Raw genomic sequence first — 19,007 nt, forward strand, 5'->3', positions numbered from 1 at the left:
GCTTTTCTCAAGTCACACTGTCAGGTTTTAAAGTCAAGTTCGGTCAGCCCCAGAGTCAGTCATTGATAGTGCTTTTCTCAAGTCACACTGTCAGTCAGGGTCAAAGGTCATTTGGTCTCAGTTTCATTGGCCATGTGTCGTGCTCTGCAGAGACTTTAATATTCTACTAGCTGGAGTTGTACTAGTGACATCATTGTGTTGATGTCAACCAATGCAACAAAGTTTTTCTCGTGTTCGCAGCACCATTTTCTTCAGATGTTTAACAAACAAATGATCAATACACTTTATTAATATACCGCCTCTAGCAAACACAATACCTGACAAATGTTCATGCAAGGCATTCTTAAGTGAAACTGCAGAAAACGGCCTTTTGAATTAATATTCCAAATTAAATAATAATAACAATAATCAATTTGTTTACCCTTAGAAGTGAACATGTTACATCAGGATGTTAAACTAAGCTTTAGCCAAATCAATCATTATTACTGTTTCAGATCTAACTGGAGGTTGAACACACAAAACCTTTTTTTTTTTTTCCATCATGCAAACCACTAACATATTTTCCAATTTCAGCATCAGCCTTGTTACTCTAAAATTACGTCTTAAATAGGAATATTAGAAATGAAACAAATATTTAATCTTCAGAAATGTTCTCAACAAATGGAGAGTAATGCCATCTCTCTATCTAGTGAATAGCCAACATATTTTAAAAATGTCAGATATACAAAATTAAGCCTAAATACTCTTTTACTATCAAAGTTTTTGCTTGGCACTTCCGGGTATTTCTCCACTGGTTAACAATACCGTCTAACTGTCACGTTTTGAAGGGACAACCGTTTCTACACGGACCACTATTGCGGTAAGCATGTTGTAACTTCCGGTTGTTGTTGTCATCTCCGGGTATCCCGTGTGCCTGTTCTGTTGCTGATCGATTAAGTTAAGATAATAAGCTATCGTTTTAAAACTCTTGATCACGGCAACTGCCTGACGTTGTAATCACACGTTACTACAGCTTAAGCACTCAAAAACTCTCCTTCTCTTAGCGACTGTAACTCCACAGTTGCCTACACTCTTTTCGGGTTTGCTAACGGTAGCTACTTTAGCTTGATAGCTAGCCATGGCTCTTTCCCCACCCTCGGGTGCTATTTCCTGCTCTAACTGTCTCATGTTTGGTTACTCCCCTACCTCCTTTACTGGTACCGATACATGTTTTAAATGTAGTATAGTTGTTAGGTTGGAGGCGGGAATCATAGCCATAGAAGCCCGGCTCCGCATCTTAGAAAATAACTCAGCTACAGTAAAGCCCATGTTAGCCGGTGCGGACCGGCAAAAAGTAGCTCCTCTTAGCCGTCCCCCGGCAACTCCCGAGCAGCAGGGAGAATGGGTGACTGTTCAGAAGGGGCATAACGCGAAACCCGCAGGTCCCCACCAACCCGTTCACGTATCTAACAGATATTCCCCACTCAGCGAGACACCCGCTGAGAAGCCAACTCTGGTTATTGGTAACTCTATTATGAGACACGTGAATTTAGAGACCGAAGCGTCCACAGTCACATGCATTCCGGGGGCCAGAGTGGGCGACGTTGAGGCGCATCTTAGACTGCTGGCTAAAAATAAACGTAAATACAGTAGGATTGTTATTCACGTCGGTGGTAATGATGTTCGTTTACGCCAATCAGAATGCACCAAACTTAATGTGGCGTCGGTGTGTAGTTATGCTAAAACAATGTCGGACACCGTAATCTTCTCTGGTCCCCTCCCCAATCTGATCAATGATGACATGTATAGCCGCATGTCATCATTTCAGCGCTGGTTGTCTTGGTGGTGCCCAGCAAACAATGTGGGCTTCGTGAATAATTGGACAGCCTTCTGGGGAAAACCTGGTCTGATTAAGAGAGACGGCATTCATCCTACTTTGGAAGGTGCAAATCTCATTTCGGCAAACATTTCAGGGCTCTGTGGACTTAATCCATGACAAACTGGAGTTGAGACCAGGAGGCAGAGTCGCAGTCTTACACGCTTCTCTGCGCTCTCTCCTAGGCAGTCATCCATAGGAATCCCGAACCCAATAAAATACCCAATATTAACGGTGTGTGTGTCTGCCCAAGGACAATTTAAGGTAAAACCTAATAGAGGTGTCATACATAATAACCTAATAAAAGTAAATGTAACAACTACTACAGTGCAACAAAACAGGAAGATTAAATGTGGTCTCTTAAACATAAGATCTCTAGCATCTAAAACAATATTGGTAAATGATTTAATATCAGATTATAATATTGATATATGCTGTCTCACTGAAACTTGGTTGAGACATGAAGAATATGTCAGCAGAAATGAGGCCACTCCACCCAGCCATATCAATAATCATATTGCCCGAGGCACGGGCCGAGGAGGTGGAGTTGCAGCAATCTTTGACTCAAGTTTACTTATCAATACTAAACAAAAATTTAATTATACCTCCTTTGAAAGCCTCATTTTCAGTCTTACGCATCTGACCTGGAAAACTTTGCAGCCAATCTTATTTGTTACAGTGTACCGTGCACCAGGTCCTTATTCAGAATTCTTATCAGAATTCTCTGAGTTTTTATCAGCTTTGGTACTTAAAACAGATAAAGTAATTATCGTAGGTGACTTTAATATTCATGTTGACGATGATAAAAATAGCCTTACTGTTGCATTTAACTCTATATTAGATTCTGTTGGTTTCTGTCAGAGTGTAAATAAACCAACCCACTGCTATAATCACACTCTTGACCTTGTTCTGACTTATGGTATTGAAATTGAGCAACTATTAGTCGAACCGCATAATCCTGCTTTATCCGACCATTTCTTAGTAACTTTTGAAGTACTGTTACTAGACTACAAAGTATTAGCCAAAAGCTCCTGCAGCAGAAACCTATCTGTTAGTGCTATAGCCAAATTTAAGGAAGAGATTCCACCAATACTTCACTCGATAGCATGTCTGCATGTAGGGGAGGAAACTTATACAAAATGTACACCACCCCAAATTGATCATGTTGTTGATAGTGCTACAGATGCGCTGCGAATAAAATTAGACTCTGTTGCTCCTTTGAAAAAGAAGAAAATAAAACATAGATTAGCTCCATGGCATAATGCCGAAACCCGCAAAATAAAGCAAAAGTCGAGACAACTTGAAAGGATATGGCGTTCCACTAAACTTGAAGAATCTCGTTTAATTTGGCATATTACTCTTAATGAATATAAGAAAGCACTGCGTAAAGCGAGAGCAGCATACTACTCTTCATTAATAGATGAGAATAAGAATAATGCAAGATTTCTTTTCAGCACTGTAGCCAGGCTGACAGAGAGCCACAGCTCGACTGAGCCTTCTATTCCCATAGCACTCAGTAGTAATGATTTTATGTGCTTTTTTAATGATAAAATTGTTACTCTTAGAAACAAAATCAATGACCTCTTGCCTTTGACCAGTATAGTGTTATCAACAGCTCCCGGAAACGTAAGTTCTAATATTACACTAGATAGTAAACTAGAATGCTTTTCAGCCATAAACCTTGAACAATTAAATTCAATGATTCTCTCTTCTAAACCATCAACGTGTATCTTAGACCCGATTCCAACTAAGCTGTTAAAAGAAGTTTTTCCATTAATTAGCACTTCTTTATTAAATATTATGAATATGTCTTCATTATCAGGCTATGTTCCACAATCATTCAAAGTAGCAGTGATAAAACCGCTTCTTAAAAAGCACAACCTCGATCCATAGGTTTTAGCCAACTATAGACCTATTTCTAATCTTCCGTTCCTCTCAAAAATTCTTGAGAAACCAGTCGCAAACAGCTGTGTGATTGTATGATTTATTTGAAGATTTTCAGTCTGGCTTTAGAACACAACATAGCACAGAGACAGCTCTGGTTAAAGTCACAAATGACATTCTAATTGCCTCTGACAAGGGACTTGTCTCTATTCTTGTCTTGCTCGATCTTAGTGCTGCATTTGATACTATCGACCATGATATCCTATTGCAAAGACTAGAGCACTTAGTTGGCATACAGGGAACTGCTTTAGGCTGGTTTAGGTCCTATCTATCTGAACGCTCTCAGTTTGTACGTGTCAACGATGAATCTTCCATGCAAACCAAAGTTAGCCATGGAGTGCCACAGGGCTCAGTGCTTGGACCTATTTTGTTCACCCTATATATGCTTCCGTTAGGCAATATTATAAGGAATCATTCTGTAAACTTTCATTGTTATGCGGATGATACTCAACTATATTTATCAATCAAGCCTGATGAAATTAATCATCTAAATAAAATTCAAGACTGCCTCAAGGACTTAAAAACGTGGATGACCTTACATTTTTTGATGTTAAACACGACCAAAACTGAAGTTATTGTACTTGGCCCGAAGAATCTACGAAACAAATTATCTAAAGATATATTAACTATGGATGGCATTAATTTGGCCTCCAGTGAGACTGTAAGGAATCTTGGTGTTATATTTGATCAGGATTTATCCTTTAACACCCACATAAAATCAATTTCAAGGACCGCCTACTTCCATCTACGTAACATTGCAAAAATCAGGCATATCTTGCCTCAAAACGATGCAGAGAAACTAGTCCATGCATTTGTTACTTCAAGGCTGGATTATTGTAACTCCTTATTATCAGGGTGTACCAAGAAGTCCGTCAAGTCGCTTCAGCTGATTCAAAATGCTGCAGCTCGTGTACTAACCAGAGTTAGGAAAAGGGACCACATTACTCCTGTTCTGGCTGCCTTACACTGGCTCCCTATAGAACACAGGATAGAATTTAAAATTCTTCTTCTCGCCTACAAAGCCCTTAATGGGCAGGCGCCATCTTACCTTAAAGAACTCATTATACCCTATTGTCCTACTAGGGCATTGCGTTCCAAGAATGCAGGGTTGTTGGTTGTTCCTAGAGTCTCTAAAAGTACAATGGGAGCCAGAGCCTTTTCTTATCAAGCTCCACTTTTGTGGAATCAGCTTCCAGTTTGTGTTCGGACGGCAGACACCCTATCCGTTTTTAAGAGTGCGCTTAAGACCTTCCTTTTTGATAAAGCTTATAGTTAGGGCTGATTAGATTCAGCCCCTAGTTTTGCTGATATAGGCTTAGTTTGTCGGGGGACATCTTACTTCTTCCTTCTCTCTGTCTATACCTGTGTACTCTCATGTTCCGATTAACCCAGCTTCCCCAAATTTCTTTCTTTTTGGTGTCTATATACGCCGGGATCCGGAGTCATGGATGATCCTGCGGTCCTGTGTCATGGATTGCGAGTCTTGGACCTTGAGTCGTGGCTGTGGTCCTGGATCATAAGTCCTGGATGGATATACTCGTGGATTCATCTTCCTATTATACACACATGCATTTTCAAACATTTGGACTACCTATGTTGCAAATGTATTATCTTTTCAATGTATACACGGCATCTATTGCACGTCTGTCCGTCCTGGGAGAGGGATCCCTCCTCTGTTGCTCTCCCTGAGGTTTCTCCCATTTTTCCCTTTAAACTGTGGGTTTTCTCTGGAAGTTTTTCCTTGTACGACGTGAGGGTCTAAGGACAGAGGGTGTCGTATTGTCATACTGATATTCTGTACAAACTGTGAAGTCCACTGAGACAAATGTAACATTTGTGATATTGGGCTATATAAATAAACATTGATTGATTGAAAGTCTAAAGCTAGACCTAAGCTGAACAGTTTTGGTAATGGACAATTTAATCCAAAAACAAAACAAAACTGGACTTGTGTTTTTGTTATGTGTTCTTCAAAATACATTAGTAAATACCTTGTGAAGTATTCACAATATAACTAATCCTCTCTAAGATATGAAATCCATTCATCTTTAACCAGATACTATTTCCCTATTTATTTTTAGTTCATGATGATAATAATAATAATAATAATAGTATAACGTCCACACGTTTACCAATAGCTAGTCACTATGTCAAGATTATCATGTGTGACATAATAATCAGATGTCTTGTTTGCCAAACAAGGATATTAAACTTTAATCTTTTCAGTATTCCAGACCATCATTAAACAATCAGCCTCCCTTCCTAAACACTAAGCATATCATTCTACACCACCTTCTGGTAAACTCTTTCACAGTTATGCTGTAAAGTTATTGCATGATTTCTTCAGAGTCTGAACAGACTGAGACCAGCCTGTCTCAAGATCTTGTCATATTGAGAACAGTCAATGATTCATTGTCCTCTTCAGCTGTAGTCAGTGGCAGGGCCCCCAAAAAGCTAGAACCGGCCCTGGTCAGTGGGCTCCAAGGAAACTGACATTGGGACGTCCTGAGGGGGAAGGGACCTCTGGATCAATGTGATGCAGACACACGTTGTCCTCTGTACAGCAGAAATCCCCAAAAACTGCAGTACCTCTTCACACCACTGTTGCCTTGACAACGAGGCACAAGCAAACTGTCAAAACCTCCTCAGAGATGCGTTCTTTGCACAGTTCTTCTGTTTCTGTAATGAGCAACTTTTCACCAACACACTGATTCAGAGTACAACCTAAAGGTGGCGCACAACTATCCAATGCTGCTGCATCACAGCAAATCACCTACTGAGAAAAACTCAATGTAAATCTCTCCCCCAGCAGGTTACAAAATAAAACAGCTGAGTGTCTATATGGTCAGGAATGCTGAAACATGTGAATGTTAAACCCATTAATGTTAACAGTCTTCCTATTCTTCCTTACTTCAGTTCTAAGTTAATAGGCAAAACAAAGACACCTTTCTTAACCACTATAGATTCATCTTTTATCTACTTGGTTATTCTATTCTTTTTCAAATTGTTTATCTAAGTTGTGTGTTACAAGCATGGTTAGATTTGTAACAGAATACAAAACTAACTGTATTCAGCGCTATATATTTAAAACAAGTAATCTGACTACAGTTAATGAATATATTTTTGGAACACTTAAAGGAATTATTAAAAAATGTAATCATTATTACTAAAGCTGAAACCTAAATAAATCATCACGGAACATTTTTCTGTCCTTATTACTTAATTGTTTCAATAAAAACTAAAAGCATTGTGAAAACTCCCATTTTTGAGAACATCTCTCAACACTTCTATTCCATCTAAGCACGAATGTTTATGACAAACTTGTCCTATTAATCCCAAACGGTCTTTAATGGTATCAATTGTGAACTTTCTTAATATTAATTGTAAATGCAACGTATGTTCTCCCCAGAACAAAGATAGGATAGTTGCAGCTGAAACTGGTTAATAGCAATTTTCTGTTAACCTAGATAAGCCTGTTGTTCTTATATCTAGTAAATATATTCTTATTTTATGTTACTCACAAAACAATATGACCTTTTCCCGAATATTAGTTAACTTTATATAACATTTACCCTCTCTCTACTCTTTCAAACCGTCTCATTTCTCCTGTCTTTCTGCGCCCTGCAGCTGCCTCCGCTCCAGCCCCTCACAAATCACCCCTTTGTGAAACTGTGTGAGATGGCTGGAGCAAAACCTCGTGCAGGACCTCTGTCATGCTTAAACATTAACAGATTCCCTCTGACTGACAAATTTACAAAAACCTTCTTTTTACTGTCTACTCCTTCATTATAAACTTAAAAACACCATTGTGGTGAATCGTTTACGTTTTCCGTTTCTTATCTACTTTAAACAACCATCAACTGAGAGTAACTGTATATGATAACAACTCCTAAATAACCTTACAATGTATATTTCTTCCAGTGAGTTCGTTATTTCATTTCTAACAAATTCTCCTCTTTCCATGTCGTATTCTAGATGGAAAAATCCACCTATCATATTTCATTTGAATAAAACCTTAACTTTAATGTACTTCATATACTCAGTAAATCTCTTTTTACTTTCCCCTAAGGTTACTGTATGTAATATAATTTTCCTTGAAGTATAATTAATTACAATCCTTAGTTAATGACAAATATCATAAAATTCACAACGCAATGCAACGGTATCAATCAGTTCTCAAAGACTATGTTTAAATAGCAGCAAATCATTGTTTCTTATTTATTTCAATAAATCTACCACTTCAAATCACACATTGATCTGTTAATTTTCAATGTATTTCACTCCAACTTCAGATCACTAGAGAAAAAAAAGCAAGCAGACACTCCGGGCTGCTGCTGCTCTCGAGGAAAAAAGGGGGGGCTTCCTTCAACAAACAACACTTCTGCTATCCTTTTATTCAATTTTTCTGCTTGAACTCACTGTTCTCGTAAGCTCTTAACTCACGCTCCTCTCGTTCAAATTCTCCCTTCATTATGACTTTGTATCTATTCATCTGACTTACTGTCTTTGTTACCAGTAAATATTCAGACTTCGTATCTATTCATCTGACTTACTGTCTTTGTTACCAGTAAATATTCACAGAAAAAATACCCCGTACAGTCTATTCAGCTTTTATTGTCCGATGTTTATTCCAACAAGTTTAGCGAGCCTCTCAGCGCGCTTCAACACCGTCTTTCAACGATGTGACGCTGACATGGAGTCGTAACCCAGGCTTACAGAACTCTTTATCGTGACGTTTGGCTTTAAAGATTCAACCCCACAGAACAAAGGATTAATGAGGTCCGGTCACTTCAAAATTGCTTTTTGAAGGTTGCGTTACTCTCCTTTGGATTTACTTAGAACTCAACTTCGATTCCTATGAACCTAAGAATAGTTATTCAGATTTGTCCCTGGATGGCGTCTGAAAACAGCCACTGGACATCCCCCAACGAGTCTTCAGCCGTCTCCTTTCTGAAAAAAGTACGGGGCCTTTCACCTTCGTCTTACATACCTCGTTGATTCACTTTTATGTTATATAACTTTCCTACCTATCTAAAATATGTATTTGTATATTCCACCGCAACAACTATGACACCGGAATATGTCTCTGACAACTCTAAAATTTAGTTCAGCCAATTACAGACCTTCGATAGAAACAGGCTCGTCTGCTCACCTTTCAATTGTAGGATCCTCGTTTTAGTTGTCAGAGATTATTCTAGGCCTCTTCTCCGGACCATTCGTCCGCTGGCTGCTGATTTTTCTCTCAAAAACCCTACTCATGACGTCACCACGTCATGACGTCATCACGTCGGGGAAACACCATTTGTTGGGGCAGAATCTCTGCTCCCCGCCGTTCCTATATGAGCGGGTTCTCAAAAGAAGGAAAAATTCAAAGCAGCCAGGATAAGGGTTAAACAATAATCTGCTTTAATGGTGCAAACATACAAATACATCACCGAATCACGAAGCACTCTGCAGAGTAGTCCGGGCTCAGGTTCTACCACCGTGTGAGACACGTCTCAGGAACGGCCAGTCAGAAACAAGAGCGCCGATCTTCAAAATGATCACAACATTTATACACAGAGTTCACTTCTGAGCGAGCTAGACAGTGAGTTGGTAGTGTTCCATTGGTCGGTTTCCCTTCTGGGCGGGATCCCAGGTAGTAAGTCCGCAGTTGTTGATTCCATCGTTTGCTTCACTGTGTGTGTGTGTGTGTGTGTGTGTGTGTCCTTAGGCAGATCCCCCAATCAATGATTTGGAGTCATGACAGAGGACTCTTTGACAGGACACATACTCATTCCCCCTAAACATCTTCAACACACACAAACATCGTATCATGTATCTTATCACACAACAGTCACCTGTTTTTCTCTATGAAAGCCATATTTGTAAATATCCAAATGCCATCGTCCCATGACAGTCCCCGAATCACCCAACCAACATAAGTTAATTGTTCTTGTGGCTTAATGGCTTCCCTTCACCCCAAAGTCAGCTTACTAGGAATGAATACATTTTATTGATAAGCTCAAAAGGACGTTTATCTTGTTTACTGCTGGGTGACCCAAGTCTCAAGGCCTGCAGGATGTATAGGAGATACATCATTAATTCTACAAGACTTTAACTGCCCTATATCTGAAAATGTATCCGGGAATTCCCCTGTTAATTGCAAGGACTATTGATAATTAACAGAGAGACCCTAGGGGCCTCTTCTTGGTATCTGCTAGGCAGAAGTCACTCAATGCAGAAATCACAAGTTTAACACACATTCTATATAAGGTGACATTAAAATGAATATACCAGATTGAACTTTCCTGCCATAACACGTTACTTTAATCCTTCAAATAATTCAAATAATACTTCAAGAGAGACATGTAAAACATATGTCATATATATTAATACTACACAAACATTATATTGCCGTTTTAGTGTCGCCAACACCGTTTCTAATATGCAAAAAGACAGCAAAATGCGTCTATGATTATTTTTAGTATTTTAGATCTTTCCAATCCCCGCCTGCTTGCGAGGGGGCGGGGCAGTTTACACACACGCAGCTGCTACATGCAGCAACACACACACACGGAGGAGATGGCAGAGAGAACGCGCTCCGAGGTGTCGTTAAACTTTACCCATCTCGATGCTCGTTACCAAAAGTGCAATAAGAGTTTAGCATGTAAGGGTGCCGGTAACACGAGCAATTTGTCTAAACATTTAGCAAAAGTGCACCACATTCAGACGGAGAAATGCACCGGGTTCGACTGTCTTTCTGGTAGCGCTGTAGCCCCCCCCATCCACGAGTAACGTTTCCACGTCAGGTGTTATGAATGCTAGCAGCAACACACTGAGTTAAGTCAATGATACAAACATGGGCTAATGATTAGAGGTAACTGAGTTATTTATTTTGTTAAAGTTTCAGCTATTCTGTTTACAGTTCTATCCGATTATTTAATACGATGTATACGATTGTTGTTTCTTTTGATGTGAAATATTATGTATTTAATTTAAATAAAAAGCAATTTTAGTTTTGTTCACAATTTGTTTAGTTAGTTTACCTTCTTTTTTTCTCCAAAAAAACCGATAAAAGTACCATTAAAGCACCGGATCGATAAAAGTAGTAGTAGGCCTACCGTTAAAACCTTAACGATACCCATCCCTAGTCATGTGGATGTGCCTATGTTTTTGTTTTCACTGCTAGTTTATGCTTATGTTCAATTAGTGCATTAAAAAAATCATTAAAATCATTAATGAAGTTTCAGCTCAGACCCCACGCTTAATAAGTCTCCCCCTGGCCCACCTACATTTCTCCGGGCCCACCCACACAATAATTCCTGGCTACGCCACTGCCCTGACCCCTGTTTTAGAGGTGAGGCGCAGGAGGAAGTAGCTTCAATGGGATGTAGCTTAAGCCCTGCCTGCCTGCAAGAGGAGTTGTGTTGAAGCCAGAAATGGGTAAAGCTTCGCATGCGATGAGGACCCGTTCCGCGTGAAGCCGGAAGCGCCGCATTTGAGCGGCCCTGATGCCAGTGATGCCCTCTCGAGAGACTGAAGGCGTGCGTCATTGTTTGCGTGAAGTAGCCCATTTCCATTAAGGCGGAGGAACTTCCGTGGAGCCCGATTTCCTTGTCTTTTCCTTCCTCGTCCGGGTTTGCCGGGCGGGCGGCTGGAACCGCTAGCCGACTGGGGAACCGCTAGCCGACTGGGGAACGCCGCCTGTAGCTTAATCCGCAAGACTGCGGAGCTGATGAATAATGCCTGGAGCTGGGACGAAGCCCTGCTACTGCTTGTGCATTGACAACTGTGAGGGAGGGGAGGGCAGATTTAAAGGGGTTAGCAGGTGCGATGATTGCTAGCCGGGGCGTGACGCCCCTGATCGCTTATTGAGATAACGTGTGACACCAGATGATATTGTCTTCCTGATTGAACTTGCGCTAAGCTACATAAGTCATCATGAACACATCTGTCCATCACACAGAGGGCTGCTGTGCCTCTTGTCATCATTAATGGACGTCTCTTTAAAATGACTGCTCAGGAGAGGATTTCGCATTTCTCTAACCGCCTGCTGCTTCCCCTCCTCGACTTCTCCGCTCTAACGGGACTAAAACACGAGGATAGGAGTCGATGAGGGGAATTAGAGAAATTAGAAACCTTCATTGTCAATTGTTTGTTCATATTTTGTAAAGCTAAAATGTTTCAGTTTATCATGTTCAAAATGTGTTGTTTTTTTGCGGTTAAATTTGCTATAGTGATTCCAGGACAAACCACTTGGCCAGTTATATTTTTTGTTCAGTTGGGTTGCTTGAGAGTTGTTCTTAGACAAAGTTGTGCTTATGCGTAGAGGCAGTTGATAAGAGAACGTATCTATTCACTTTTTTTCACTATTTTTGACATACTATACTATGAGATTTTTTCAAAAAGCTTCAACATAATACCATGACTTAACTTTTTTTTTTTTTTGAACTGACTACATGATTACCTTCTTTCTGTTATTTTCAACATACTTTTCATGCTCCGCAGACCAGGAACAAACTTGCTTTTAAATCGAAGCTTAGAAACGGTTTGTCTTTAATGCTGCTTTTCAAGATGACATTTAACTTTTTTTTAATAATTTCACCTACATAACTTTTCAGCAGTATTTACAATGAATATTCTTTAACCAATTTCTATCTTTGTTCAATTTATTTATTTTTTCATGTGTTAATGCATATATAATCCACTTTGAATTGCCTTTGCCAGAAATCTACAATATAAATGAACAAACTCATTTACTATGACTAATATTTTTCACAATATAGGCTACTATGATTTTCATATTATGGTATTACCTACAATGATTCATAAAAAGTCGATAAACATATGTTTAATAAAGTTTGAACATAACTACATTTGGGATAAAAAAAAATAAAAAACCTAATAAACACGGGTGAGTAGGGGAAGTGGGTCCGTGTACTTTGTCAGTTTGATTTTTCTTTTAAGCCAAAAGCCAAAAAAACGAGAATACCAGCTTTTTTCCGTTTTTTATTTAAAATGGAAAAACCGAAAACCGAAGCCTTTTTCCCGTTTTTATTGTCTGAATCAAAAGAAGGATAACGAGAAAACCTAATTTAAAAAAAGGTCCGTGTACGTTTTGTTAGTTTGATGTTTCGTTTGAACCAAAAAACGAAAATACCAGCCTTTTTTTGTTTTAAATCAAGAACAAAAAAACGGGAAACCAAAGCCGTTTTCTGAATCAAAAAACGGATAACAAGAAGACCTAATTAAAAAAACGGTCCGGTTTTGGTTTTTGATAACTTCATTCAATTTTCCGTTTTGTTTTGAAGAATGAAGAAAAGCATTCCGGTGGACCGGAAGTTAAAGAACATATTTCAAAAATAAAAGACACGAGGATGTAATGGCAATGCTGTAAAAGACCCAGAAGTCTGATGACCATTGGCCCCCATGCTGACGAGGATATGTTTATTTCTGCATTCACATGCAAATATGCGTTTATAGAGATTGATACAAGTCTGCAAGCTCTGCATAACTTTATTTCGCTGACTTCCGGTTTGTACTGTGTCGGCAAATCCAGTGTCCAGCTTGTCGCTGTGTGACAACCATTGAACAAAATCATGTTTGTTGCAAACCTGCCAGATTTACCTGTGACAAATGTCAGCGATGTGAACAGAACTGTCACCCTACTTTCACCTGCACCCAGCAGCAAGCGGGAGAACAATATATCATACAGTCGACCCCTAAAACATTTCACTCAGTAATGGAACAGTTGTTAAGCATTATTTTTGTCCAACTAGTCTACATTATGAATGTGATGTTTGTCTAAACTGCTAAGAAGCTGACAGCTGAGTTAGAACAGAAAGACATGCAGGCCATAATCACTAGACGCTCAAAAGAGGATTGTGTGTGTAAGGCTTACATGAACTGAATTGAAACACTGTCCATTAGTTGATTAATAAACAAGACAGTCAAGTCAAAGTTTTAGGCATTTTCATTTGTAGCACGCTGTAAATATGGACTATGAATGAACACATGCAATGTGGAAACACACAAATAGGTTTATTCTCAATACTCATAACAGTATCAGACACAATGACTTTACTGAGAGTGAAGATGACATGAACATAGTTACTGTATGGTACTGAAGACATAATACAGTATATTGCATTTACCTCTTCCTCTAACTCTCTCTCCAAAAGTGGCCTCCATTGTTGTGCACAACAAAGTGTTCAAGCTCAGGTTTCTAACTGATCTAATTTTAACATAGCATTCTGGGTGCAGGGGCTTGATAATTGAGTGTGGTATTTCAGTGGCAGTATTTTGCAAACAACACAGGCTGTTGGTTTTGAATAACGTATCTAATGTAGGCTAAATAAGAGTGAGTAGTTATTTGCAAAAAGTGTATTTTGGAATATCAAACTTAGTGTAAAGCAGACGATGCGCTTATGATTTAGCATATCTGTTCAATAGATGAAAGGCAACTTGAGTTTAATAATTGTGCCAAAAGTACCAGTTTGTGTCTTGGTAATTGCACAAAGCTGTAATAGGCCACAAATAATCGCATTTTTCTAAAAACACAGCAGCAAAACCTATTTTATCCACCCAAAAATGAAGGCCCACCTCGCAATTGTTTAGCATTAAATAACGTACACTTAAACTGATATAGCTTTTTTGGGTGGATAAAATAAATGTTGCTTTTGCCCACGTCCTCAGCAGTACATGGCTCTGCTGTGCCGAGGCTCCTGTATGTTTCTCCACACGACTACTGTAGTACACTGATTATGGATATATACCACATACTACCCCACTTCAAAAGACCAGAACTATCCCCTTAAGGGCAGCTGTTGATGTTCACAACAACAATCAACACATGCAGGTTGTAGTTTGTAGCCAGACAGTGGTAGATCTGGCCGTGGTGGAGCATGGTGGTGGGCAGCGGTGTGAGTTCTAGCTGTCATGGTGATGTTCATATGACAAGGGACTGCCGGCTTGAACTTTACAGAGAGCAGAGTCCACTAGTGGCGCCTCACAGGGATACCTATGGTGCAGAAGCAGCAGTGAAGTCCTTGTAGATCCCTGGCACTTTGAGGGCAGACAGATCCAGCAGCTCTCAGAGACATCAACTATTCTGTGTGCATAGCTTACTTTCACATAACTACTAATCTCTCATTTTACTTTCTCTGACATTGTTCTCTGCTATGGACTGCGGACATCCCAGCCATGTTCTCTACAGGGCCTGGTTTTACACACTGTGGGTTTAAGCAAGATATAGAAATGATGAGATGATGTGAGTATGAGACATGATGAGTGTGTAGTTTTAGTATTTGAATTACAATGACATTATTCTCAGACTTGCCATAGTTCTTTGTTTGCACCACTGCTGCTCTGCTCTGTGCAGCTGAGTACTGGGGACCCACTGGGAGTCGTGTGGCTGGAGCAGGAGAGTAACACACGTCACACCTGCAGCCATGATGCTCCAGCTCAACGGGGGTCGAGTCTTTCAGCCCCACCTGTAAGAAGAGAAACAAACGTATTCAGTTTGCTTTATATCATTTCTTTTAGGGTAACAACATTGTGCTATTTTAAGGAGTAAATAAGAATTCATATATTTTTTCCTAAATGTTTTCTATACTTACAACTTCTTATACAGACTGATATGAATTGATTTACTTTTATACTATGAACGAAGAAAAATGACTCTTTAACAACAGAACAGGAACAAAACACAACTGTGACCTCTATGCAGCACACACAGACCAGTCAGTCCATTTCTGGGGAGTAGCTAGTAACCTTGTGCTAGTTATATTAAAGTTGATGTTTTATTATTGGCTGTGTCTAACCTGTCTAAAATGAGCCGAATCCCCAGGAACAGGTTGAACCAGACAGTAACAACACTTCATCCTGAACTCACTGTGCCTGTCTTCATGGACCTGTAGCATAACACCTCCCTGACACATAAAAAATACAAAGTATGTTCATTAAGAATGCACATACTGTCCCTCCTGTCTTTCGATGTAGTCAAAATTGTTGAAGAAAAACAATAAGTTTAACATTACAGAAATAAAAGCTTAATTACTCACCCTTTAATTGTAGACGTAACTTCACAAGTACAACTTGGAACATTTCTCCCACTGGGTGCAGGTGAAAGTAGGTCGACATTTCTGTTCACATCGCTGACATTTGTCACAGGTAAATCTTGTAGGTATCGCAACAAATATGACGTTGTCACACAGCGACATGCTGGAAACTGGATTTACCAAATAACTACACACTCTTATGTACATTATACACGTTATTCAAAACCGACAGCCTGGGTGTTGTTTGCTAAATAATGCCATTGAAATACCACACTCAATTATCAAACCCCTGCACCCAGAATACATGTTAAAAGCCATGTAACCAATTAGATCACTTAGAAACCTGAGCTTGAACACTTTGTTGTGCACAAGGCCAATTTGCGAGAGAGAGGAAGAGGTAAATGCAACATTTTGTATTTTGTCTTCAGTACCATACAGTAACTATGTGCATGTCATCTTCACTCTCAGTAAAGTCATTGTGTCTGATAATGTTATGAGTATTGAGAATAAACCTATTTGTGTGTTTCCACATTGCATGTGTTCATTCATAGTCCATATTTACAGCGTACTATAAATGAAAATGCCTAAAACTTTGACTTGGATGTCTTGTTTATTAATCAACTAATGGACAGTGTTTCAATTCAGTTCATGTAAGCCTTACACAAACACATTCTTCTTTTGAGCATCTAGTGATTATGGCCTGCATGTCTTTCTGTTCTAACTCAGCAGTCAGCTTCAGTTTAGACAAACATCAAATTCATAATGTAGACTAGTTGGACAAAAAATAATGCTTAACAACGGTTCCATTTCTGTGTGAACTGTATGAGATATTGTTCTCCCGCTTGCTGCTGGGTGCAGGTGAAAGTAGGGCGACAGTTCTGTTCACATCGCTGACATTTGTCACAGGTAAATCTTGCAGGTATTCAACAAACATGACATTGTCACACAGCGACAAGCTGGACACTGGATTTGCCGACACAGTACAAACCGGAAGTCAGCGAAATAAAGTTATGCAAAGTTTACTTGTATTCTCTATGAACTCATATCTGCATGTGAATTCAGAAATAAACGTATCCACGTCAGCATGGGCACCGGAAGCAGGGGGGCCAAGAGTCGTCAGACTTCTGGGTTCCAGGATTGAATTTTTACAGCATTGCCATTATAGCCTCGTGACTTTTATTTTGAAATATGTCCTTTAACTTCCGGTTCACCGGACTTTTTTTCTTCAATACAAAACGGAAAATTTAAACAAGTCGTTACCAAAACCGGACCGTTTTTTTTTTAAATTAGGTCTTCTTGTTATCCGTTTTTTTTATTCAGAAAATGGCTTTGGTTTTCCCGTTTTTTCATTTAAAACGAAAAAAGGCTCGTATTTTCGCTTCAAACGAAAAATCAAACTAACAAAACGTATAGACTTTTTTTTATATTAGGTTTTCTCGTTATCCGTCTTTTGATTCAGACAACACAAACGGGAAAACGGCTTTGGTTTTCCGTTTTAAATCAACAACGAAAAAACGAAAAATGGCTGGTATTTTCGGTTTTTGGCTTTTGGTTTAAACGAAAAAACAAACTGATAAAAAGTACACGGACCGAAGTGCTTTGATTTGTAGGAACTTTCGACCTTTTGAGATGCAGTTTATCAGGAGTGTTCCACAAATCACCACTGGGTGGTAGTGTTGACTAAAACGAGAATATAAATCAGGTTTCTTCGTTGTCGTTTTGCTGTATTTAATCCTACCAGTCTTCAAACAAAACATGTAAACAATTAGACAATGTTTATTACACCTTTTTTTCTACAGACAAAACATTTTAGATTAGAAAATATTCAATTAAAAATTACCACTATCCATCTACTTGGTCAACAAATATCACAATACACATTAAAACCTTTTCATACAACAGATGCATATTAACAAAAGACTACAATAAACTACCTCCTATGTTTAACCATAGTATTTGAAAAAAGGGAAAGTCAAGGCAGCTATTTTACAAAACAGAATTGAGGCACCAAGGGCGTTTCTTATATATAGTCTAGAATAAGTAGGAGTCTAGAAATGATCTGTAATTAACTTACAATACAGTAATTCAGAAGTGTGTTACAGAGCGGCTTGGTGTCCAAGGGTGCACATATTTTGCGACTCGGAAAAACGTAAATTGCAACTTTGGTCCATTGGAAGAGTTCGAGTAGGGGGGAACCCTCTGTAAAAGGGTTGAGATCAGAAAAGAAGCCAGATCCCAACCTCTATCTCACAGACTTTAACACTTATTTGTGATAAGCGGTATGCTTTTTCATTGTGAAATCCACAAGGGATATAGAGCGGTCTTACAGAATTTTCAGACACTTTTTGCTCTGCTTTAGTTGATTAACCTCAATTTATAGGGCAGTAATGTAAAGAGAGGACCAGGAAAATACTGAAATATTCAAATGTACAAACTTTGAAGCAAGCAAGAGCAGCACCATCCAGTTTTTTGTCCCATTGAGAACCTGACAGTTTTGATTGGTTTTTGCCTGATTTCCTGGAACATACTATATTAATATACAGCCTATTGTTGAGCCGTTATACCTTCCAGTGTTAAAGTCTGTGAGGTGTGAGAGCTCCAGCCGGACGTTGGGAGCGTCTATGAAGAGGCTCTCTTTTCCTCGTACGGGGACTCGTAGGCCTCCATGGGGGGGCAGGTGCACACGAGGTGCTGGTCCCCGTAGATGTCGTCAATCCTGGAGATGCTCGGCCAGAATTTGGTCTCTGGCCTAATGAAGGGCTGAAAAGGGAGAAGGGAAGGTTTATTGTGAGAACAATTATAATTTAATGGGGCTTAATAAGGGATGCCGATACTACTAAGTGATTCACTTCAAGTCATTTAAAAATAGATACATTAATTCAATTGAAATAAAAAAAATAAAAAGCAAATCAATCCAACTAAATGGTTGTGAAGGTGGGCTGTGAAATAAAAAAGAAATGTATTAATCTGTGCCGACAAAGGTTTCTCTTTACCCATATTATTTAATGAATACATATGGGTGGTTTAATGTTTGTTCAAAGAAAAAATTTAAAAGTTCAGAACAACACCTGAATAAACCTTTAAAGAGCAACTTGCAGGTACTTTTTTTTTTTGCTAAGTTGATGCTTAACCGTGCCTGAAAATTTCAATTAAAAAAAGTTAATGCA

At 39.1% G+C, this 19,007-nt stretch overlaps 1 protein-coding gene and 1 long non-coding RNA gene across 2 annotated transcripts in view; one reads left to right on the top strand and one right to left on the bottom strand.

Moving 5' to 3' along the window:
* LOC307043938 overlaps nucleotides 1–17,973 on the top strand; it is a 24,094-nt gene extending 6,121 nt beyond the window's left edge. The window contains exon 2 of the long non-coding RNA XR_013809468.1: nucleotides 25–17,973. This is a non-coding gene — a long non-coding RNA (uncharacterized lncRNA). The remainder of the gene's footprint in view (nucleotides 1–24) is intronic.
* Nucleotides 17,601–19,007, bottom strand: part of gldc (glycine dehydrogenase (decarboxylating)) — a 21,286-nt gene continuing 19,879 nt past the window's right edge. The window contains exon 25 of the mRNA XM_079688898.1: nucleotides 17,601–18,600. Within this exon, the coding sequence (XP_079545024.1) occupies nucleotides 18,460–18,600 (141 nt within the window). The 3' untranslated portion in view covers nucleotides 17,601–18,459. The remainder of the gene's footprint in view (nucleotides 18,601–19,007) is intronic.

The sequence above is a fragment of the Notothenia rossii genome (assembly GCF_949606895.1).
Source record: "Notothenia rossii genome assembly, chromosome: 6".
In the NCBI taxonomy this organism is placed as follows: Eukaryota; Metazoa; Chordata; class Actinopteri; order Perciformes; family Nototheniidae; genus Notothenia; species Notothenia rossii.